The sequence below is a fragment of the Cnephaeus nilssonii genome (genome assembly GCF_951640355.1).
Source record: "Cnephaeus nilssonii genome assembly, chromosome: 2".
In the NCBI taxonomy this organism is placed as follows: Eukaryota; Metazoa; Chordata; class Mammalia; order Chiroptera; family Vespertilionidae; genus Cnephaeus; species Cnephaeus nilssonii.
This window is the reverse complement of record NC_137073.1, coordinates 80,873,903-80,900,142: the sequence shown is the minus strand read 5'-3', so window position 1 is coordinate 80,900,142 and position 26,240 is coordinate 80,873,903. Positions and strand designations below refer to the sequence as shown.

At 37.6% G+C, this 26,240-nt stretch overlaps 1 protein-coding gene across 12 annotated transcripts in view; it reads left to right on the top strand.

Annotated features, from left to right (window-relative positions):
- Positions 1-26,240, top strand: part of ERBIN (erbb2 interacting protein) — a 112,525-nt gene that overhangs the window by 53,809 nt on the left and 32,476 nt on the right. For all 12 annotated transcript variants that reach the window (XM_079784515.1, XM_079784509.1, XM_079784517.1 and 9 more), the window contains 8 exons: positions 4,009-4,065; positions 7,516-7,579; positions 9,900-9,974; positions 10,612-10,756; positions 11,743-11,815; positions 12,123-12,252; positions 12,589-12,704; positions 14,845-14,914. In XM_079784515.1, the coding sequence (XP_079640641.1) occupies positions 4,009-4,065; positions 7,516-7,579; positions 9,900-9,974; positions 10,612-10,756; positions 11,743-11,815; positions 12,123-12,252; positions 12,589-12,704; positions 14,845-14,914 (730 nt within the window). The remainder of the gene's footprint in view (positions 1-4,008; positions 4,066-7,515; positions 7,580-9,899; positions 9,975-10,611; positions 10,757-11,742; positions 11,816-12,122; positions 12,253-12,588; positions 12,705-14,844; positions 14,915-26,240) is intronic.

Genomic DNA, 26,240 nt, shown 5'->3' with positions numbered 1-26,240 from the left:
ATATCCTGGCCAGTGTGGGTCAGTAGTTGAGCATTGACCTATGAACCTACAGTTTGATTTCTGGTCAGAGCATATGCCTGGGTTGCAGGCTCAATCCCCAGTGTGGGGCGTGTAGGAGGCAACCAATCAGTGATTCTCATCATTGATTTTTCTCTCTCTCCCTTCCCTTAGTCTCTGAAATCCATAAAAATATATTTTAAAAATATAAAGTATGCAAAAATAGAGTTTAAATGGGGGTAATTTCTGCATATTTGAAATAAGGAATGCTTCATTCTTAGCATTTATCATATTTTAAAATCATCTGATTGTTGGTTTATGTCTTCTCCACTAGAATCAAAATTCTGAAGAAAAAACTGTGTTTCTAGGTTTTCCACCACATTGTTTCCTCCTCCCCCCAATATCTAAATGTTTTATAGTCCCTCAGTAATTTTTTTTAAAAGAAAAGATGAATCACTACTATATATCAAATTATAATTTTTAAATTACTTGCTAGAGAAACTGCTAGCCAACTACATGTTAATTTTAGAGTCATCTTTTTTGTCTAAAATTAAAGAAAAATATCATATGATCTCACTTATTTGTGGAAACTTTTAAAAAATCCCAAACCTCCAAGCTTATAGATAACAGATTGGTGGTTCCTGTAGGTATGTGTGGGTGAAGGTGATAAAAAGGTATAGACTTTCCGTTAATTTTCAGTACAGTATTGTGCACATTGTAACTAACATAGATAACTCATGGTGTATAATATACAGTGTGGTGAATATATTTAGTAATTACTGTATTGTATATTTGAAAATTACGAATAGAGTAGATCTTTTCTTTTTCTTCTTTTTTTTTTTTTGGTTAATCCTCACCTGAGGATATTTTTCCCTTTGATTTTTTTTTAAGAGAGAATGGAAGGGAGGGAGGGAAGAGGAGAGAGAGAAACATCGATGTGAGAGAGACACATTGATCAATGAATTGGGTGCCTCCTGCATGCACCCTAACCAGACCAGGGAGTGAACCACAATCCAGGTATGTGCCTTTAACCATGAATCCAACTGGCAACCCTTTGGTCTTCAGGCTGATGCTCTAACCATTGAACACGCCAGCAGGGCATGAGAGTAGATCTTAAAAGTTCTCATCACAAGAAAAGAATTTGTGTCTATGTATGGTGATGAATATTAACTAAACTTATTGTGGTGACCATTTTGCAATATATACAAAGATGAAATCATTACATTGTATACCTGAAACTAGGATAATGTCAATTATCCTCTACATTAATAAAAGAGAAACATGCAAATTGACTGTACCTCCACTACAACCACCAGCCACGCCCACCAGCCAATCAGGAGTGAGTATGCAAATTAACAAATATGGCGGCAGCCGTGGAGCTGGAGGAAGCCAAGTTTCCCACCCACCCTGGCTGGCCCTGGCCTCCACTCAAAGCTACAAAGTTTCAATTATGGAAGATAAATAAATCCCAACAAAAATGGCAGCGGCCACAGAGCTAGAGCAAGCAGGAGGCTTGGGTTGTCCCGGCAATGGAAGAAGCCAAGCTTCCTGCCCGCCCTGGCCGGCCCTGGCCTCCACTCAAGGCTACAAAGTTTCAATTATAAAAGATAAATAAACCCCTATACCTCCTTCCAGCCGGCCCTGGCCTCCGCTCAAGGAGGCGCTGGAAAAAAACAAAAAACAGGAGGAGCTGGGGGCTTGGGTCGCCAGGGGGTGTGGCCAGGCTGAAAACAGCCCTCAGTCCCTCACCCAGGCTGACCTCCCCTGGCTGGCCAGGCACCCAAGCGGGACCCCTACCCTGAAGGGGGTGTGGCCAGCTTGAAAGCAGCCTTCAGCCCATCACCCAGGCTGGCCACGCCCCCCCCCAGCAGGGACCCTCACCCCATGGGGGCGTGGCTGGCCTGTAAACCACCATAGGCCCCTTGCCCAGGACGCCCCACACCCCAAGGGAACCCCCACCCTGATCTGGGACACCCTTCAGGGAAAACCAGCCAGCCCCCACCCGTGCACCAGGCCACTTTCTATACCAGTGGTCGGCAAACTGCGGCTCACGAGCCATATGCGGCTCTTTGGCCCCTTGAATGTGGCTCTTCCACAAAATACCACATGCAGGCGTGCACATACAGTGCGATTGAAACTTCGTGGCCCATGCGCAGAAGTCGGTTTTTGGCTCTCAAAAGAAATTTCAATCGTTGTACTGTTGATATTTGGCTCTGTTGACTAATGACTTTGCTGACCACTGTTCTATACTAATAAAAGGGTAATAGCTAATTAGACTGGGAGACCTTCCGGACATTTTTCTGGACAAAGCCATGGTGGTGGGGCCAAGGTACTGGCAGTTAGAGACCAAGAGGGGAGGGCAGTTGTGGGTGATCAGGCTGGTGGGGGGCAGGGCCATTGGGGGTAAGCAGACCAGCAGAGGGGCCAGTTGGGGGCGAGCAGGATGTTAGTGGGGGTCAGTTGGAGGTGATCAGGACAGCGGGGGGGGGGGCAGATTGGAGTGAGCAGGCCAGCAGGGGGGCAGTTGATGGCAAGCAGGCCAGTGGGGAGGGAAGATGGCGGTGAGCAGGCCAGCAGGGGGGGGCAGTTGGGGGCGAGCACACTGGCACAGGGGGCAGTTGGGTGTGATCAGGCTGGTGTGGGGGGCATTTGGGAGTGATCAGGCTGGCGGGGGGGCATTTGGGGGCAAGCAGGCTGGCAGTGGAGGGCAGTTGGGGGCGAGCAGGCTAGCAGGCAGAGTGGTTAGGGGCAATCAGGCAGGCAGGCAGGCAGGCAGGTGAGTGGTTAGGAGCCAGTAGTCCCAGATTGCCAGAGGAATGTTCGACTGCCGGTTTAGGCCTGATCCCTTTAAACTGGCAGTAGGACATCCTTCAAGGGGTCCCAGATTGGAGAGGGTGCAGGCTGGGCTGAGGGACACCCCCCCCCCCAACCCCACCCCGTGCACGAATTTTGTGCACCAGGCCACTAGTATATAATAAAAGGCTAATATGCAAATCGACCGAACGGCGGAATGACCGGTCACTATGACACACACTGACCACCAGGGGGCAGACGCTCAATGCAGGAGCTGCCCCCTGGTAGTCAGTGCATCTCACCGGGGGAGTGCCGCTCAGCCAGAAGCCGGGCTTACGGCTGATGAGCAGTGGCGGTGACAGGAGCCTGGACTGCAAAAGGGTGCAGGCCAGGCTGAAAGACTCCTTCTCTCTCTCTCTCTCTCTCTCTCTCTCTCTCTCTCTCTCTCTCTCACACACACACACAAACACACACAGACACATGCGCGCGCGCCAGTGCACAAATGTCATGCACCGGGCTTCTGGTATTTCAATAAAGAAAAAAATAATTCTGGGTAGTGTTGCAGCCCAATGACTACATTGTCATGCTCCATATATTTATATACATAAACATATTTGTATATGTGTCTACACATACACAGATAAAGGTTATATGCTTGTTGGATTCCTATTCTGTATCTGATATTTGGACTACTTTTATTTTTATTGAAATATATTTGACACATAACATTGTGAAAGTTTAAGGTATACAACATGTTGATTTGATATATTTATATACTGTGTAATATCATTGCTTTGTAGTAACTCTGTACCACCTAATCTGATCATTTTCCCTCTAAATTTATTGGAAAATGCGTCTTAGTAGTGCTGGAGGATATCTCCACATGTCTCCTTGTGTTCCCTTATGGTTTTCTCTCTGAGCCGAGCTCTGGAGTTGAATTATTATTCAGAGATACTTAATAATTTTGGTAGGTATTTTCACAGGCATGAAGTGCTCTAGTTTTGATATTTAGGGACAGTCACTTTGTGCTGTGAATATGTCTGGAAGTATTTACTCCCCTCCCCCCTTCCTGTATTCTTGTGTAATTTTTAATACAGTATTCTGCATATTGTAATTACATAATAAATACTGATTGCTTTAAAACTTCAGAGTATGATATTAACTTGTTAATTCTTTGTCTTTGTCATAGATGCTTGATTTGTTTTCTTTGTTTTGCAGATTAACTAAACTCCAAATACTAGAACTTAGAGAAAACCAGTTGAAAATGTTGCCAAAGTAAGTATAGGTTCTGTGCTTTCTAAAATTTAATTTAGAATTTTTAATTAGGTCCTTAGAGAAATATTAACTTTTTAATATCTGAGATACAAGTGCAAATTATTTTAAAAGACTGGCATTTGTGGTCACATTTATATTAGTTGTGGTCAGTGTAAAAATCTGTGCATCTATATATTTTTTTTGTTTTTTGTTTTTTGTGTTTTTTTTTAAAGTGTTATTAAAAACACTCAATTTTATTTAATACAGCATTTCCATAGTGTGGTTAATTTTTTTTTAATATTTTATTGATTTTTTACAGAGAGGAAGAGAGGGATAGAGAGTTAGAAACATCAATGAGAGAGAAACATCGATCAGCTGCCTCTTGCACACCCCCTACTGGGGATGTGCCCGCAACCAAGGTACATGCCCTTGACCGGAATCGAACCTGGGACCCTTGAGTCCGCAGGGCGACGCTCTATCCACTGAGCCAAACCGGTTTCAGCTGTGCATCTATATTTGGCATTTAATGGTGATTTCATAGTCTCTGGAACACAGTCTTGTGTGACAGAAGTCAAAGTAATAAGTATGTAAAACCGGCTTGAGTCCCAAATAAAAGTCCCAATTCATATACCAGAATTCTTACATGATACTCACTAGAGAAATTCAAAGGATCTTCATGTGAAGTCTGATAACTATAGTTCTAAGAGCCTGTCTGGTTTTTCAGTCTATTATAAATGAGAAATGGGGTGGAGGGCCCCCTACTGGTAAGCGAACATCAAGAAGAGATGGCAGTCCAAGAGCAAATAAGATAAACAGATCTACAAATTCAAAATACACTGTGTAGTCTGTTCATTTATTGTAGAAATGTCTTAAAACACCCTGAATTCATTGCTACATTTTTTTTTTTACAGTTTAGGGTTTGGCAAACTATATTCTGTGGTTAAATCTGGCTCACTGCTTATTTTTGTAAATAAAGTTTATTGGAACCACTTTCATTTACATATTGCTTATGGCTGCTTTTGCTCTGCAGTGGTAGAGAGAAGTAGTTGTGACGGAAATTACATGCAAAGATTAAAATATTTACTATCTGCCCCTTTGTAGAAAATTTTGTTGACTCCTGTTACAATTTGTTTGTCAAAAGTTAATTGTCATCTCTTCAGAGAAGTATCTCCAGTTTCCCAGGAATTAGTTGTTTTATTTACTCAACTTCTGGGCACCATGTTTACTTAATAGTTATGACATTTACCACACTAGCCCCATTTTTTTTTATACATTTCACTCCCTTCTTACCTGACCAGCATATGTAAATATGTATCTTGTACTCATGTACTTACATCTTCTTCCATCCCTTACCCCCATGACTATAATCTTTGAGGGCAAAGAGCATATCTAGGTTTTTTGGGGTTTTTTAAATATATATTTTTATTGATTTCAGAGAGGAAGAGAGGGACAGAGAGATAGAAACATCAATGATGAAAGAGAATCATTGATTGGCTGCCTTCTGCACAACCCCCACTGGGGATTGAGCCCACAACCTGGGCATGTGCTCTTGACTGGGAATTGAACCGTGACCTCCTGGTTCATAGGTCGATGCTCAACCACTAAGCCACGCCAGCCGGACGAGCATATCTAGTTTTGATTCACCAAAGACATTATGTATTAGTTCAGTAATTGTTTAGTGCAAGAATGATTGGCATTATATAAATTAAGTGGGAATTAAAGTTGTGAGTATAAATTAAAGTGGGAATTAGACTAAGGCTTAAATATGTTACATATTTGGTATTGTCATTGTCTTCTTAATTCAAAACTTGACTTTTTAATAAGAGGTTTGAATAATCAAAATGTAATTTATTTACTGAAATAGCCTACAGTTAATATGATCTATCTGATCATAAGGAATTCACTGATTTTAACTCAGTGAATTTTAACTCCTTAGCTTCAAATTTGCAAATATAATTATTTTCTGTTTTGTTTTTTTTTATGACTTATGATTAGAACCTTTGAAGCTTTACAAACTCACATCAAAGGTCATAGCAGTGGGAAAGCTGTTTTAGATTCATAGTTAAGGGAAACTTAATACCATCTTAATAGTGGAGGGCATGTACCAGGAACACAAAGGATGTGATTTTTCCTTTAAGACAGGAGAAGATAAAAATGAGTTAAATACAAAAGAATTTTAGAGGTAAATAGGAGGAAATTTGAGGGATATTGTTTCTACTTTCTTCTTGAAGTGGGAAGCTGGATCTTAAATGAAAAGACTTGAAAATGTAATAAAAATGAAATTGTGTGTCTTAGGTAGATTTTTGAGGTGTAGGAGTAGGACCAGAATTGCCAGTAGTAGCTAGCTACACGTTCAGATGGGGATGCTTTTAGGACTTGACATTACATTTCCTCTTTTTATTGCATATATGTGGCATTCACATTTTCTTAAATCAGTTTTAAAACAACTTTCTAAGGATGTCATTTGTAAGTTTTCCAATGCATTGCTTCTCTTTTTGTTCCTTCTTTTGTAACCTTCCCTTGTTGATATGATTAATTGGTACATGTGAATTTTCTGTTATCTTGTCACAGCCCCTCTTTACTTTTCTGAAATGTCCACCTGATAACAGCATTATGGACCAAGGAGTTAAATACCATAGCTTCTAATCTTTCTTGAGAAAGATCCTTGAAACACCTTTTGCTTTGTTATGAAGCAAACTAGAACTGGCTTATAGGTTTCCTGGGACAAAGACAGATAAGAGTAAGGGAAGTGAATTATAGTACCTCATAGTACCTGAAAACAAACAGACTTCAGTAAATCTAAGTTAAATAAAGCAGCTTTGAGAAAAATTGGTTTTGTGAGATGAATTAAATTAGAATTGATACAATGGCATATTTAAAATGGAAGCATTGGGGAAAAGTAATGTTAGGTCCATAACACAGTGACATTACAATTATGATATGTGTTTTATATTTTTTCACTAAAAAGCCAGATAAACATTTGTTAGTTTATTTTACTCACTGTTTCTAATACGTTAAATTTCCAGACATGATAGAATTGCACGTGCACATTATCTTTTATACTGTATTTTTACTGTAACTTTTCTATGTTTAGAAATACCATAGTGCTCCAGCTACCTACAGTATTCAGTACAGTAACATGCTGTATAGGCTGTAGCCTAGGAGCACTAGGCTGTACTATATAGCCTGTAGGTGTAGTAGGCGTAACTATCTAGATTTGTGTAGGAATACTCTGTGATGTACAAACAATGACCAAATCACCTAACTTTTCTCAGAACATATTTCCGTCATTAAGTGAGACATAACTGTATGATGACTTCTTTTTCTTAAAAAACTATTTTTATTTTGTCAACATATGAAAACCTATACATCAGTAGAGATTACATAAGGATGTTTTACACTGTTCTTTTGAAAGCTTCCATGTAATTGGTATTTTGTATACTTAATTCTTTATTAATCTATTGTGCACAGAACCATGAATAGACTGACCCAGCTGGAAAGATTGGATTTGGGAAGTAATGAATTCACAGAAGTGGTAAGTTCTCACCAGTAACACTGTCCATAGTCTTACATTTCATCAAGAACAAAATGTGAAAATTAATGTATTCTCTGCATTTTTTAAAGTATGAAATTGGGTAAAGATAAACACAATTTTGAGAGACAAGATATGAAAGTTCTTAACAGAGAAAATTAACCAGATAGAAACATTTGACAGGAGTGAGGATTAAAAGTTAAAATTAATGAGAAACCCATATACAAAGGTAACCAAAAGTTTTTAGGCATAGGGAGTAGAAAGTTTGAGAGATTGTAAGGGAAAAACAAAGTTTCATCAGACTAGAATGCATGATAGAAAAGTGCTACTTCTGGTCAAAACTCTCAGGGGTATTGCTTAGGAATTTATTCAGTGCTAAAACTGAATAAATTTTACTTACTAGGTAAAGGGGAAATATTGAGTGAAACAACGATTATTGTTGAGTTGGTAGTGAGATCTCTGGGTTATGTTTCTTGCTTTGTATGCTAAGTATACTATGATACTGAATGAAAAAGGAAAGGGGTATATAAGCAGTTCTTTAGCTTCAGTCATTTCTCCAAGAGAACTCAGAAATTTGCCAGATATATTTTTGAAGAAGTTATTAAAAATGTTTACATTATGTCTGCAAGTTTATTTTTTTTTTAATTGTGGTAGATTTCAAATGATAGTGTTGAGAACAAGAATTCTGCAGCACTGCCAGCTGCATGATTGCCCTGTGGATATTGTTTTGTACATTTGCTCACTAAATACACTCAGCTTCTCAGTGAGGCTTTGGATACCTCGTTTTATTTTAAAGATTCTTTCATATTCTTATATTTTAATTGAAGGTGATTTATGATTGGTTTTACTGTGTGTTTTGGAAGACTTTACTGCTTGTGAAAAAATATATATTCTATGCTTCCCAAATTAACTATTGTACTCTCTCGATATATGTTTTATATGTATTAATCTATTTCCATATTAACTTTGAAAATTCTTAATTGTTCATTTTATGAATCGGCAGCACTCAGAAATCATTAATTTTTGTACCATTTTGGTCTTCCAACAATATATATACAATATATTTTATAAAAAACATCCTGTTAGAATTATAACAGGTAAAGCTCAAAAGGAATTTTTAAAATATCCATGTTGTACCTAGAATTCTTACCAATATTTATATGTTAAAAGTAAATCTGAATGATATGCTTTTTACCTATTACGGATGTTATTATGGTGATTAGATATGTTGGTACACGATGCCATCACAGTGTCATTGATTGGACATAGGTTTGTGGGGTGACAAATACCTTTGAAGGATGAATTCAGAAGAGCCTCCAAGGGTGAATGCCCATGGTCAAATTTTGCCTGAATACCAAGGACCACTGCAACTCTGATTGATCTTTTGGGTCCTCAACATTATATTATAAACAATCTTCCACCATGTAATTGCTGAGAGTTTAAAATAACTGGGCCACTCAGTTGGTTGGAGTGTCGTCCATACACCAAAAGGTTGTGGGTTTGATTCCCAGTCAGGGCAACATACCTAGGTGGTGTGTTCCATCCCCAGTTGCAGCACATATGGGAGACAACCGATTGATGTGTGTGTGTTTCTCTCTCTCTCTCTCTCTCTCTCTCTCTCTCTCTCTCTCTCTCTCTCAGAATAAATAAAAACATATCCTCGGATGAGGATTAAAAAATAATCTATAATAATAAAAGTGTGATATGCTAATTAGATCGGACGTCCTTCTGGACCAAGCCAGGGCTGCGAGGGAAGCCTGGGTCCCGGGTGCCAGAGGGAAGCCGGTGCCAGCAGCCGGGGGAAGGAAGGCCTACTCTTGCACGAATTTCGTGCATCGGGCCTCTAGTAATAAAATAAAATAACAGAATGCACTTATGTGATTATGCCGTGGTTTACTTACCTTTCCCTTATTGGACATTTAAGGTGTATATTGCCCTGTTTCTTTTTTTCTTTCCTCTTTTTCTTAATAGCCTTCATGTTTTACAGGTAATGATTGAGAGTAGTTTTTTTTTTGTACTCTTGAAAGCAGTGGCACTTACTTTTATTTCTTTATTAATTGTATAAATACGTACATCTACTAATGTAATCAAAAGCTTACATGAATGTTATTCAGTCTGCTGTTAGGGATCGTCTATCTTTGTGTTCTCCTGTAGTTGTGATAATAGAGAAAGGCTTGACTCTCGGCTCTGCTTTATTTCCTCCTCATTTTTTTATTTTAAACTAAAATTTGTCATTAGACATTTCCAGGGGATTTTTTTTTTCCGAATAAAAACATTCAAGTAAATAATTGGATTCCCCCCTCTTCCTTCTAAATCCAAACAGCCTGAAGTACTTGAGCAACTAAGTGGATTGAAAGAATTTTGGATGGATGGGAATAGACTGACATTTATTCCAGGGGTATGTATATCAAATTTTAAATGGCTTTCCTTACTGCTCTCTATCCTTTGCAGTTTTATTAATTGTATACTTTGAAATCATTTTTACTTGGTGAAAATATGGATGGTTATTTAATTCTCAATAGTATTAAATAGTTATAAACAATTTTTTATTGTTAACACATAATTAACTAAAATCAGAAAATTTTCACTATAAACTTTTGTGAAATAGTCTTTTTTTAATACCATGCAGTGTGTCCTTCCCAGAGGTTGCAATTGACTTTGTAATCTAATTCAGTTTGCCCATGGAATTATTCAAGTAGAGTATTTTCCATGTAGTTTCTGTCTTAACAACTGACATTTTGTTCATTCCCACACCTAAAGCGTAAGAATCCCTGTATGTGTTATCTCCCTTGCCAATGATGGACAGCTGAGTTCCCAAGAAAAGTATATGTCCATTGTCACTCTGCTGGGCTAAAATTAGTAGGAACTCTTAGCTTTATTACTGAATACATAACTAATGGTATTTTTAAATTGTGTTTCCTATCTCATATAAAACATTTAATTATAAGGTATAACTTGGTATTAGGTCCATTACCTAAACGTTTTACAGATCATTTACTATTGATAGTCATTCGATCTTCCTTTTTTACTTATAGTTTATTGGTAGTTTGAAACAGCTCACATATTTGGATGTTTCTAAAAATAATATTGAAATGGTTGAAGAAGGAATTTCAGCATGTGAAAACCTTCAAGATCTCCTATTATCAAGCAATGCACTTCAACAACTGCCTGAAACTATTGGTTTGTATTGCTTTCTAGTTCATGTAATTAATTTTTAATAATGTAAAATCTGAGGAATTAAGTTTTTGCCATTGTTGAGATAGTTTTACTGTACTGCTGAAGTCACAAATCTTACTTGAATTTTTCCTAATTTACTAATAATTTTTCCTAATTTACTCCTTTGTTGACATTACTGTATTTTTCTTTAAGGAAATGTCATTTTTATTACTATAATAAATTTTTTTTTAAAAAAAGAGGTTAATTGATACAAACTTGGTTTAATTTTTTATCATAGCCCTTAATCTGATAACTTTTTTCAGTCTTACTTCATTTTAGACTCACAAACACGAAAGACCAGTTTAGCAAATTTTATGAGAGTCTATTTATTCATCTAGTTGCTTGTCTGATGATGCATCAAGGGAATTAAATAATTTTGATTAAAGAATCAAAAAGTTAAATCTTGGCTTCTTTGTGATGTTTAAATATAAAACCAAAAAATATTTTTACATGTTTTTCAATTGAACTACGTAGTTTTTTTAGCTCAGGTTACATTTTTAAAATTCCATAATTTATTCAGTATGTTTATTTTAAATTAAGCTCCATTTTCTTGCTTTAGTATTTGTTATTCATAGAATACATATAATAGTTTGTTACACACCTATGAAAGCTAACTTCATACTACCATTTCTTTAATTCATTAGTACCACAAGTTTGTATTACATGTTTTTACTGTGCATGGCATTATCTTGAGGAGGAGGACTATAACAGTGAACAAAGCAAACAAAAAGTCCCTACTCTAATGATGCTTACATTTCAGAGGGAGTTAAATAGGTAAATATACACTAAAAATTGAAAATATATGCTAAGGGAATAGAGTGAAGGGGTTTGTATAGTATCCCCAGGTTGATTAAGAAAATTTTATGATTAATGTCAAATGTCATTTGTGCTCACATTGACTTGCTTATAGTTCAAGCTGGAAAATTGTGTATTATTTCTTCCCTCAATAGGTTCATTGAAGAATGTAACAACTCTTAAAATAGATGAAAATCAATTAATGTTTCTACCAGACTCTATTGGAGGGTAAGATTTTTGTGAATTAATAAAACTAGAAGATTTTACTTTCAATTTAGCATGCCATATATATTTTCAGATAATTGCATAAATACCATCTAAAGGAGATTTCATAAACATTTGAAAAAGCAACTGATTGCAGGTTGGGTGTATTTATAATAAAGATAAATCGATTTTTTTATTGGTGAAGTTTATCTTAGTGAAGACAGAGTTTTGCTAGTTTCATTAAAGTCAAGTTCAAAAGTTCCTAGGTTCTTAAGTTTTGGATTATATATAAGAAATATTTTTAATGCATGTGTTTTTTTCTTAATTAAAGGTTAGTATCAATAGAAGAACTGGATTGTAGTTTCAATGAAGTTGAAGCTTTACCTTCATCTATTGGGCAGCTTACTAATATAAGAACCTTTGCTGCAGATCATAACTACTTACAACAGTTACCCCCGGAGGTACTGTATTTTAACTTTCTTTTGAATTTTCATTTTTTTCTAATTATTTATTATAGGTATCTAGTATGGTTTTATTTTCTTTCAGAAATAATTATGTAAGTTATTTTTTTAGCTACATTGGTTTACAAGAAATACCAGAGATACTTTTCTTCATACATGAAAATTAATAATTGAAAATATAATTAATAAAGGGAAAATATAAAATTAATAAAGGGAACATATAATTTACTTTTATAAATGAGAAGAGTATTTTTCATAACTTTTGAAAATATTTTACTTATGTCTGTTTAACAGAAAGCCATGTTTCTGATCTCCAGTTTTATGTTTCTCTTTCAGATTGGCAGCTGGAAAAATATAACTGTGCTGTTTCTCCACTCCAATAAACTTGAGACACTTCCAGAGGAAATGGGTGATATGCAAAAATTAAAAGTCATTAATTTAAGTGACAATAGGTTTGTAATATGTATTCATTGGTTTGTTTATAGAAGACATTGATTGGATAAAATTAAAGTTTCACTATATATGATAGAAAATCTAATACATGTTCTTTTTATATATACTTATTTTTAAATAGAATTTTTATCTGAAATGATGTAATTTTACCTGATTTTAATTATACTGTTGTTATTTGTCACAGTTCTTTTTTTCTAATGTTTTTATTGATTTTGAAAGAGAGAGGCAGGGAGAGGGATAGAGTGATAGAAACATCCATGAGAGAGAAACATCATTGATCTGCGGCCTCCTGCACACCCCCTAGGAGGGACAGAGCCTGCAACCCCTGACTGGCAATAGAACCGGTGATGTCTTGGTTCCTGGGTTGGTACTCAACTACTGATCCACACCAGCTGAGCTTCATGGTTCATTTTGTGTTGACTTTAGTTATGCAACCTTTATTCTCTCCTTTATAGCAAACTTTTTATTCCTAAAGTCAGATCTTCACCTTAATACTGCTATTGAGCAAAGCAGCTTTTAATGTAATCTGCTTTTTGTATTTTTCTGAGCAAAGGTGTGATTAGACACCCATCATATAGCTTGGACAATGTAGCCAAGGTGTAGAGCAAATAGATCACTAGGGCTGCTAAATTGTAACAAAGTTTAAGGTAAGAACAATAATTTTTCCAGATGTAAAGGTAAAATACAGTAGTCCCTCCTTATCCGTGATTTCACTTTTTGCGGTTTCAGTTACCTGCGGTCAATTGTGGTTCGAAATATTTAATGAAAACATTCCAGAAATAAGCACTTTATACGTTTTAAATTGTGTTCTGTTCTGAGTATCATCATGAAATCTCAAGCTGTCTCACTCAGAGCATGAATCATCTGTTTGTCCAGCATATCTACAGTATATATGCTACTTGCCCTGTTCATCACTTAGTAACCCTCTTGTTATCAGATCAGCTCTCACCGTATCACAATGCTTGTGTTCATGTAACCCTTATTTTATTTAATAATGGCCCCAAAGCACAAGAATAGTGAGGCTGGCAATTTGGATATGCCAAAAAGAAGCCATAAAGTGCTTTCTTTAAGGGGAAAGCTATGTATGTATTGGGGGGAGCGGAGTGGAAGTAAATACAGGGTTTGGTACTATCCTTGGTTTCAGGCATTCACTGGGTGCGGGGGTGGGGGTGGAACTTATCCTCTGTGGAAATGGGAACTTCTGTAATGATAAAAGAGTGTTTCTAGAGCATTTTTACATTTTGCTTTCATAGTTTCTTATAAAGTACTCAAAACAATTCTATGAAATAGTATAACAGGTATTCCCATTTTGTAGAGGAGAAAATTAAGATTCAGATTTAATGAGCTTTAATGAAAACCCAGTTTTCTGACTAGATAGGATATTCTGACTTCCTTTTTTTTTTTTTTAAGAACCACTGCCTTAAAAAAAAAATTAAATCCTTGTTTTAGCCCATACATTGTACCCTAAAACTAAAAAAAATAAATCAAATCCTTGTTTTAGCCCATACATTGAACCCTAGGTTCCAACAAATTGCCTTGGAAGATGGGTACAAAAGAGTAGATAAGTGTAAGACAGAAGGTTTAAGTAGACATTCTATTTTAAATAGGATTCTATTCTAATTTAGCATTCTAATGAGTTTTATATTACTTTGTTTTTACTTGTTATAATGTTAAAATAGTCCTCTTGAGTATGAAAGTGCTGGCTCACAATGAAATATAGATCAGTGCAGTTTCTATAACAAGCTGTCACTATGAGTGCTTCCTATAACAGTTTGTTCTCTATAAATACAAATAAAACATCCAAAGCAGTTTTATGAGATATTGCTTAATGTGTTCTTGGTAAGGATAGTTAATATTATTTCTTATTAGATAATTTTTTGAGGTTATTGGATTATCCATTTCCCCTCGACCAAATTGATTCAATTGAAGAATTGTATCTTAAAAACTGATTCTTATAAAACTGAATAATATTTTGTTTTATGTCCCATTCAAAGACCTCTATTTTTTTTCCTGAATTAACTCTTTTTCTCCTATTTTCGTATGCAGTACCATAACATTTTTTAGAAAACCATTCAATTTACTCTCATTTTAACATTTCTCATGTTAAAGTTTAATTTTTGTTTGTATCTTTTCCAATAGGTTAAAGAATTTGCCCTTTAGCTTTACGAAGCTACAGCAGTTGACTGCAATGTGGCTCTCAGATAATCAGGTGAGCATTCTGATTTTGTAAATTACTGAAGTTTCAATTGTTCTAAACAGTTATTTACTCTAATTTACATAGTATTATTTAAGAGCACTTATACTGGTGAACACACGTAAAAACGTATTTTTTTAAAAAAAAAATCTTAGAAAATATTTACATGCAGATAATTTTAGTGAAATACGTGTAGATTTTTAAATAGTAAATTCTGTGGGACCTGTCTGATTTCTGCTAAATCTATTTAAAAAAACGTATTTTTAGGTTAGGAGGTCAGACACAATACTCCCTAACTTTTTAGTTTTTATAATAATTCTCTATGGCATATATCTGTAGAAATTCGATAATTTAAATTATACTTCTAATTAAGCACTTTCTCATACCTTAAGGAAGTGTTTCTAAGTAAGGGATTAAGAGTTATACCTTGGGCTTTTCTTTGTTTGGTAAACATTTATTGAAAGCTTACAGCAGACCACGAACTACTCTGGAAGCAGGAGATACATTGGTGAAGCAAATAGACTCTTCTTAGATCCTCATTGAGTTCACATTCTCATGGGAGACGAACAAACAAATATCTATGTAATGTTTCAGAGCTAAAGAAAAATCTTGATGGGCATTAGAAGAGTATCAGGGTTGAATATACTGTTTGCTGGATTTTTCTCATAAAATAAAGCTTAATATTTGACTTTCAGCAATGCCTTATAATAATTTATCTAAAGCTGTATTTTCCTGAGGTTTAGATACACTGGTCTCATGAGATATTTATAAGTTCAGTAGTGACATTTGCTTCAGGGACTGTATTTTGTCTCTCTTTTGAAGTATATTAACAACCCAATAACATAATTTTTCATGAGTCTTTCTGATGGCTTGAACAGAACAATTGATTATTCCTCATTCATTTTGCCATTCTCACTTAAGAACCATTTATTGAACAACTGCTTCATGTCAGGCAAACTAAGGTCACTTTAATACAATGTGGTAAAAGTAGAACTAAGACTTCAGCATCAAAGAAAGGAAGCATAACTTGGGGATGTAAAGGCGGAGAGGAGGAGATACCTGCAGTGCCTAATTACTTTCAAAAGAGTTACAGGGATTTAAACAAAGGAAGGGGGCCCTAGCTGGTTTGGCTCAGTGGATAGAGCGCCAGCCTGCAGACTCAAGGGTCCCAGGTTCGATTCCGGTCAAGGGCATGTACCTTTGTTGCAGGCACATCCCCAGGAGGGGGTGTGCAGGAGGCAGCTGATGAATGTTTCTCTCTAATCGATGTTTCAAACTTTCTATGCCTCTCCCTTCCTCTCTGTAAGAAAATCAATAAAAATATATTTAAAAAAAATAAAAATAAAAATAAACAAAGGAAGGGGAAGAGTGTTCTGGTTAGAGAGAATATCATGAGCCTAAGTATTTACTGCTGAATCAGTCTAGTATATTTGGTAACTCTACAAGTAGTTGGTTCATCGTGACTAGAGAATTACCTATTAGATGGAAGAATAGGTAATGAGGCCAAAGAAGTATACAGTGACCAGGTCATAGAGCATGTTGTATGCTATGCAAAGGAGCTTGTATTATATTTCAAGAATAGTAAATAGACTTTTTTTTTCCTTGCACATCAATTCTGATAAATTAATAAGTGGATCTGAAAGATTGTTTTAAGGATTCTGAAACTATATTCAGGCTCAGTTAAAAATTTCTGTGATTAGGGTGACTGTAAGTTATTGTCCATATTAGGCTAGGATACTTCATAGTGAAAGAGGGGCATATAGTCATTGATTAGTTATTCATATATGTCTTCAATTTAAGAGGAAGAAGTGATACATGTCGGTCCTATAGGAGATAAGGAATCATTGTCACATATGAGCAGGCAAATGCTCTGATCAGATTAATATTGTAGAACAGAAGTGGGGAACATCTGGCCCGCAGGCCATGTAAGGCCTGAGAAATAATTTGGTATGGCCCTGCCAAGGCATTAGGGGTGAGTTAATTAAATGTTTGAACAAATATAGCAGGCTAATTTTAAAGTTGATAATTTTGTATGGCCCACAAATGATGTTATAAATATCCAAATGGCCCTCAGCAGAAAAAAGGTTTCCCACCCTTGTTTTTTTGGGGCTGTGTTATGAAAGATGGATTTAGCAAGGGATGAGGCCAGGTGTGAAGGCACGGGAGACTCGTTTGAGGGCATTGGCATACTTAAGGCAACAGAAAATGCTGCCTTGAAATAAAGTAATGATAACAGTGCTAGGGAAGAGCCAGTATATTTAAGGCATAACTTAAAAAGTCATGTCAGTACAGCATTTGAAGAAGGCATGTATGTGAGAAGAAAGGAAGTAAAAGCAAAAATGATCCTTAAAAGTTTTGCTTGAGTGACTAGGTGGAGATTAATACCATAACCAAAATAAGGAACCACAGAGGAGAAAATATGTTTCTGTGAAGATGTTAAGTTCCAGTTAGGTATACTGCATTTGAAGGACCCTTAACATTGAGGTAGGCATGTATAGAACCGTTTTAGTGGCCATGAGACCCCTTGGAACTTAATTTTAGGCTATGGTTTCTATGTACTTGATTTCTCTTTTCTTTTAATTTCTAACTTCCAGGGATTTCTCAAAATTACTCCTAAAGGCGTAATTTCCTTTTTCCCAGTACCATAATATATTCCTTTTAACTTGTGTAAAATTTTTTTATTAAAAAGATTTGTGGCACAAGAAGAAATATAAGATTTATCCCATCATCTTAATCACTTTTTCTAGGGGCCAGTTTCATGACTTTTATTGTTTTCTCAAAATTGATTATTTAAAATGTTTTTAAATGCTAGGGATGGATGAATCCTGAGGACTACTACCATGTAAGTGGCAGGTGAGTTAATAGTCTTAGAAAGAGTGACCATAGAGGTAGAAGGAAAACTATGTGGTGGTGGTTTCAAGTTAAGGATGAAGCAACTGGCTTAAAAGGAGTTGAATCAGCCGAAACCGGTTTGGCTCAGTGGATAGAGCGTCGGCCTGCGGACTCAAGGGTCCCGGGTTCGATTCCGGTCAAGGGCAGGTACCTTGGTTGCGGGCACATCCCCAGTGGGGGGTGTGCAGGAGGCAGCTGATCGATGTTTCTCTCTCATCGATGTTTCTAACTCTCTATCCCTCTCTCTTCCTCTCTGTAAAAAAATCAATAAAATATATTTTTTTAAAAAAGGAGTTGAATCAACTACAAAAAAAGGAATAAAATCAAACACTTGGAGGCTATTGCTATTCAACAATGACTGGGTAACCAAAGAGATCAAAGAAGAAATAAAAAGCATTCTGGAAACAAATGACAGTGGAAACACAATAATTCAAAATCTATGGGACACACAGTGAAAGCAGTCCTGAGAGCTCTACAGGTCAACCTAAAAAAAACAAGAAAATATGGTAATAAGTTATCTAACCCTACAACTTAAAGAATTAGAAAGAGAGCAACAAGAAAAGCCCAGAGTGAGCAGAAGGAAGGAGATAATAAAGATCAGAGTGGAGATAAACGACATAAAAGACCAAAAAAATAATACCAAAGATCAATAAAACTAACAGCTGGTTCTTTGAAAGGATAAACAAGATTGATGAACCTCTAGCCAGGCTCACCAAAAAACAGAGGACCCAAATAAACAAAATCAGAAATGAAAGAGGTAAAGTAACAACTGACCCCACAGACATACAAAGGATTATTAAAAAAAAACAAAACTAAAGACCCAGTGCATGATTCGTGCACTGGTTGGGTCCCTCGGCCTGGCCTGTGGGAATCAGGCAGAAACCAGCTCTTCGACATCCCCCGAGGGGTCCCAGATTGTGAGAGGGTGCAGGCCAGGCCAAGGGACCCCACCGATACACGATCGGGGCCAGGGAGGAACTGCGGGAGGGCTCCAGAGCATGTCTGGACCATCTCGCCCAGTTCCGATAGGGGCCAACCAGCCAGGGAGGAACCACAGGAGGTTGGCCGGCCAGGGAGGGACCACAGGAGGGCTCCAAGGCATGCCCGGCCTGTTTCGCCCAGTCCCAATCGGCCAGACCCCACCAGCAAGCTAACCTTCCAATCAGAGCATCTGCCGTCATAGCGACTGGCCGAATGGTCGTACACTTAACATATTAGGCTTTTATTATATAGGATACTACAAACAACTCTACTCCAACAAACTGGACAACCTAGATGAAATGGACATATTCCTAGAAAAATACCAGCTTCCAAAACTCAATCAGGAAGAATAAAAAAACCTGAGTAGATAAGTAACTACTGATAAAATTGTAACAGTACTCAAAAAACTTCTGGCAAACAAAAAGCCCTGGACTGGATGGCTTCACAGGGGAGTTTTACCAAACATTTGAAGAAGAACTAAAACCTATCCTCAGATTATTCTAAAAATTCAAGAGGAAGCCACACTTCCAAGCTCTTTCTATGAAGCCAGCATTACTTTAATCCCAAAACCAGATAAAGATACTACAATGAAAGAGAATTATAGGCCAATATCCCTGATGAATTTAGATGTTAAAATCCTCACTGAAATTCTAGCAAGTTAGATCCAGCATTACATTAGAAAGATCATACACCATGACCAAGTGGGATTTATTCTGGGGATGCAAGGATGGTACAGTATCCCAATCAATAAACATGATACATCACAAACAAATTGAGAGGCAAAAATCACAATCATATCATTTGATGCAGAAAAAACATTTGACAAAATCCAATACCCTTTCCTGATTAAAAACTCTCAGCAAAGTAGGAATAGAAACCTACAGCCAACATCATACTCAATGGGCAAAAACTAAAACCATTTCCCTTAAGAACAGGGACAAGACCAGGATGCCCACTTTCACCACTCCTGTTCAACATAGTACTAGAAGTGCTAGCCATAGTGATCAGATAAGAAAGAATAAAAGGAATCCAAATTGGAAAAGAAACAAAACTATCATTATTCAGAGATGACATGGTATTGTACATAGAAAACCCCAAAGGATTCATAAAAAAACTATTAGACTTAATAAATGAATTCAGCAATGTAGCATAATACAAAATTAACATCCAGAAATCCATGGCTTTTTTTATACACCAATAATGAACTCACAAAAAGAGAAACTAAAAAAAACAATTCCATTTATCATTGCAACAAAAAAGATACCCAGGAATAAACTTAAGTAAGGAGGTAAAAGACATGTATGTGAAAAACTATGGGATGTTGAAAAAAAGAGATAGAGGGAGGCATAAACAAATGGAAGAATATACCGTGTTCAGGGATTGGTAGAATCAACATTATTAAAATGTCCGTACTACCCAAAGTAATCTATAGTCAATGCAATCCCCATTAAAATATCAACGGCATATTTCACAGATCTAGAACAAACTCCAAAAATTCATCTGGAATAAACAAAGACGCCGAATACCTTCAGCAATCCTGAGAAAGAAGAACAAAGTTGGAGGGATCACAAAACCAGATATCAAGCTACTAATATATTACAAAGCCACTGTTCTCAAAACTGCCTGGTACTGGCACAAGAACAGACATAGGCCAATGGGACAGAATGAAGAAACCAGAAACCAACCCAAGCCTTTATGCTCAGTTAATTGATAAAGGAGGCAAGAGCATACAATGGAGTCAAGACAGTCTCTTCAATAAATAGTGTTGGGAAAAATTGGACAGATACATACAAAAATAAATGAAACTAGACCACCATTTTACACCATACACAAAAATAAACTCAAAATGGATAAGTGACTTAAACGTAAGATTGGAAACCATAAAAATCTTAGAATAATTCATAGGCAGCAAAATATCAGACATACCTCCTAGCAATATGTTTACTGATACATTTCCTAGGACAATGGAAACTAAGAGAATAAACAAATGGGACTACATCAAAATAAAAAGCTTCTGCACAGCAAAAGAAACATCAAGAAAGTCCACTGCATGGGAGAACATATTTGCCAATGTTACATCCAATAAGGGCTTAATCTCCAAAATTAATAGGGAACTCATACATCTTAACAAAAGGAAGATAAAGATAAACAACCCAATAAAAAAATGGGCAAAGTACTTAAATAGACACTTTTCGAAAGTGGGCATACAGAAGGCCAAGAGACATATGAAAACATGCTTAGAGTCACTAATCATCTTAGAAATACAAATCAAAACGACAGAAACCATCTCACAACTATCAGAATGGCCATTATCAACAAATAGACAAATGACAAGTGCTGGTGAGGAGGTGGAGGAAAAAGAACCCCCGTGCATTGCTGGTGGGAATGCAGACTGATACAGCCACTGTGGAAAACAGTATGAGTTTCCTCAAAAAATTAAAAATGAAACTCCCATTTGACTCAGTAATCCCACTTCTAGGAATATAACCCAAGAAATCAGAAACACCAATCTGAAAGGACATATGCACCCCTTTGTTCATAGCAACACAATTTACAATAGCTGAGATTTGGAAACAGCCTAAGTGCCCATCAAGCAGATGAGTGGATTAAAAAACTGGTACATCTATACAATGGAATACTATGCTGCTGTAAAATAGAAAGATCACTTATTATTTGCAACACATTGGTTGGACATGGAGAGCATTATGCTAAGTGAAATAAGCCAGTCAGAGAAAGATAAATATATGATCTCATTCATTTATGGAATATAATGAACAACATGAACTGATGAACAAAAATAGATCCAGAGACAAAGAAGCATAGAACAGACTGTCAAACTTTAGAGGGAGGCAGGGGAGGGGGGTGGAAGGTAAGAGATCAACCAAAGGACTTGTATGCATGCATATAAGCATAACCAGTGAACACAGACACTAGGGGGGTTAGGGAATGTGCTGGGGGATGGGGTGGCTGGGGAGAGGTCAATGGGGGAAAAAGGAGACTTATGTAATACTTTAAACAATAAAGAATTTAAATTTTAAAAAAGGGAGTTAAATATAACAGAATAAATTCTGTTGAGAGGTTTGTTCAAATGAAATCTGACTTAGGGTGGTGAGCACACAATACACTAGAGATTTTGTGTCATAGAATTGTGCACCTGAAACCTACATAATTTTGTTAACTGGTGTCACCCCAAAAAAAGTCAATAAAAAGGAAAAAAAACAACAACAACAAATGAAGTCTGAAAAATATACATTATATTTTGGCAAGTTATAACTAATTAGCTAAAACTAATGTAAGTTTAGAGATATGTCAAAACCCAAATTGAATAAGAAATAAATGAAGGAATTGAGCCATGTGATTATTGATTAGACTTTTAAGAGGGTTGAATGAGAAAGAGAAGAAGTGAAACAAAGTAATTGGTAGCTTAGGAGTAGGGTAAGAAGGGATCCTTGAATATTAGAGAGCATGTTTTTAGGTTGTTGGAAATACACTGTGTAGAGAATGAGATTAAGGACATGAGAGGGGTTTGATAGCTGAGGTGGAATCTGGTAGAACCAAAAGCTCTGGCCGGGATTCTTACCTTGAAGGGAGCTTGAGTTGAAGTTTGTAAATGATAAAACTCTTGGAATGTAGCCATTTCTGAACTCTTAGCAGTTCTTGAATCCTATTTTTTAAAAATATTTATTGATTGATTTCAGAGAGGATGGGAGAGGAAGAGAGAGAAACATTAATAAGAGAATATCAGTAATTGGCTGCCTCCTGCATGCCCCACACTGGGCATCCAGCCTGCAACCTGGGCATGTGCCCTGACCAGGAATCGAACTGTGACCTCCTGGTTCATAGGTCAACATTCAATGCCAGCTTGGCTTGAATCCTATTTTTATCTTTAAAAAATATTTTAGGAGACATATGAAAACCTGCTCAAAGTCACTCATCATTCGAGAGATGCAAATCAAAACAACAATGCGGTACCATCTCACACCTGTCAGAATGGCTGTCATCAACAAATGACAAGTGTTGGCAAGGATGCAGAGAAAAAGGAACCCTCATGCACTGCTGGTGGGGATGCAGACTGGTGCCACCACTCTGGAGAACAGTATGGAGTTTCCTTAAAAAACTAAAAATGGAACTCCCATTTGACCCAGTGATCCCACTTCTAGGAGTACATCCCAAGAAACTAGAAACATGGATCAGAAAGGATATATGCACCCCTATGTTCATAGCAGCACAATTCACCATAGCTAAGATTTGAAAACAGCCTAAGTGCCCATAAGCAGATGAGTGGATTAAAAAACTGTGGTGAGGAGAGAAACCAAGATGGCGGCATAGGTAAACACCTAAACTGCTGCCTTGCACAAGTTTCAAAACAACAACTAAAACACAGAACGGACATCATCCAGAACCACAGGAAAGCTGGCTGAGTGGAAATTCTACAACTAGAAGGAAAGAGAAAAGCTCATGGACAATCAGAGGAGCTACAAAGGCCTGAGGTATGGAGACATGCACGCAGAGAGGAAGAGCGGCCAAGTGCCTGGCTGGCGGGAGGGGAAAGGAAGCCCCTGACTGCACTGAACCCCAGTTCTGACTGCACTGAACCCCAATTCCGGCCGAAACCCCGTGGACCCAGGCTCATATGGGGGGAGTCTGGACTGTTAGGTATAGAGAAAGGCATACGGAGACTCGGGGGAGCCGTGGCAAGCAGGGGTCTGGAGGCGCTCATGCGCGCGAGTGCATGCAGAGACGACTGACTGTGGAGGTTGCCGCAGGCTTTCCCTAGGGGAAGGGAGTTGAAAGCTCCTGAATGCACTGAAACCCAGTTCTGGGCGAGCCCCTGGGGGACGCACGCTCTTACAGGGGGAATCTGGACTGTCAGGCGGAAACTCAGGGGAGCCGCAGAAGGTAGAGGTCTGGAGGCAAGGGCAGGGCTGACGGAAAGCCAAGACTCTGCTCAGCCCTGAGACTCCGCCCCATCCAAGCTGAGCACAGAGGCTTTTGCAATTTTGCAAGTCTGGTTCTATAAGGCTGTCTCCAATACAGAAGGTCTCCTGGCGTAGACACACCTGATACTCACAGCCAATTGGCCTGGGGGTCAATTCCTCCCAGTGATACCAACAACAATCAAGGCTTAACTACAACAAGGCTGTACACACAGCCCACAAAGGGGTGCACCAAGAGTTTCCACCTCAGGTAACTGGGGAGGCTGACCCACTGGGCCATATAGGAAACCTAGCACACAAAGCTACCCTACCAACTCAGGGAAGCAGTGAAAATGGGGAGGCAAAGAAACAGATCACAAATGAAAGAAATGGAGGAGAACAAACGACTGGAGATAGAATTCAAAACCACGGTTATAAGGTTTTTCAAGAATTTCCTAGAAAAGGCCGATAAATTTAGTGAGACCCTCGAGGGTATGAAAAAGGACCCACTAGAAATTAAACACACTGACTGAAATAAAAAAATATTATACAGAGACCCAACAGCAGACTAGAGGATTACAAGAATCAAGTCAAAGATTTGAAATACAAAGAAGCAAAAAACACTCAATCGGAAAAGCAAAAAGAAGAATCCAAAAAGTTGAAGATAGTGTAAGAAGCCTCTGGGACAATTTCAAGCATACCAACATCAGAATTATGGGGGTGCCAGAAGAAGAGAGAGAGCAAGGTACTGAAAACCTATTTGAAGAAATAATGACTGAAAACTTCTCCCACCTGGTGAAAGAAATAGACTTACAAGTATAGGAAGTGCAGAGAACCCCAAACAAAAGGAATCCAAAGAGGACCATTCCAAGTCACATCATAATTAAAATGCCAAGAGCAAAAGACAAAGAGAATATTAAAAGCAGCAAGAGAAAAACAGTTAATAACCTAAAAGGGAGCACCCATACGACTGTCAGCTGATTTCTCAACAGAAACTATGCAGGCCAGAAGGGAGTGGCAAGAAATATTCAAAGTCATGAATAGCAAGAACCTACAACCAAGATTACTCTACCCAGTAAAGTTATCATTCAGAATGGAAGGTCAGCTAAAGAGCTTCACAGATAAGAAAAAGCTAAAGGAGTTCACCACCACCAAACCAGTATTATATGAAATGCTGAAAGGTATTCTTTAAGAAGAGGAAGAAGAAGAAAAAGGTAAAGATAAAAATTATGAACAACAAATACATATCTATCAACAAGTGAACCTAAAAGTCAAGTGAATTAAAAATCTGAGGAACAGAATAAACTGGTGAATATAATAGAATCGGGCATAGAAAGGGAGTGGACTGATAATTCTCAGGGGGAAAGGGGTATGGCGGATGCAGGAAGAAACCGGACTAAAATTGTACACCTATGGATGAGGACAGTGGGGGGGGGAGGTAAGGGCAGAGGGTGGGGTGGGAACCTGGTGGAGGGGAGCTATGGGGGGAAAAGGAGAAACAATTGTAATAATCTGAACAATGAAAAAATAAATTGTAATAATCTGAACAATGAAAAAATAAAAACTGGTACATCTACACAATGGAATACTATGCTGCAGTAAAAAAGGAGTTCTTACCATTTGCAACAACATGGATGGAGCTGGAAAGCATGCTAAGTGAAATAAGCCAGGCAGAGAAAGATAAATATCACATGATCTCACTCATTTATGGAAAATAATGAACAACATAAACTGATGAACAAAAACAGATCCAGAGACAGAGAAACATTGATCAGAACGTCACACCTCAGGGAAGGTAGGGAAGGGTGGGGGTAAGGGGGAGAGATCAACCAAAGGACTTGTAGGCATGCATATAAGCCTAACCAATGTACACAGGCAACAAGGGGGTAAGGGCATGAATGGGGGGGGGGGGATAATGGAATAAGGACACATGTAATACCTTAAGAAAAATTTTAAAAGTCAAAAAAGTAAATAATATTTTAGAAGATACTACCTTTTTCAGACTGCAATTTAAAAAATTAAGGAAGGATTTTCAGGCAACTTTGAGAACTGTGTTGAAATTAGTTACCACAAACTTGTAGTTAACAATAATTTGCTCATTTGTGCGATACAGAAAAAGCACATAATTGTAATGATTCTGCATTGCAGCTTTGCCAAGCCAGGTGCAAGAGAAGGACATTGTAGGAAAGTGGTTGTAATGAGATATGATGAGGTACAAAAGGAGAAGCAAAGATAGGAAAGAATGCTGGTGACAGAGTTGAACGTTCAAGGGAATGACAGTCTTGGTGAGGTGCATTGGCAAGTAATGTGAGAGCTGCCTAGGGTCTATGTTGCCATACCCTGTGGTTGTCCTTTTCACTGGCCACTCCTCAGCTTCCCTTTTAGAAAGTCTCCTTGTACTTATCCCTTATAGTAGTATGTGGTGTCCCTCATGGTGCTATAGAACAGCAGTCACCAACTGGTGGTCCTCGGACCATTTAGTGGTCTGTGAGGTCCGAAAGTTTGGCGACCGCTGCCCTAGACTATCCTTTAATTTATTTCCCTATACTTTC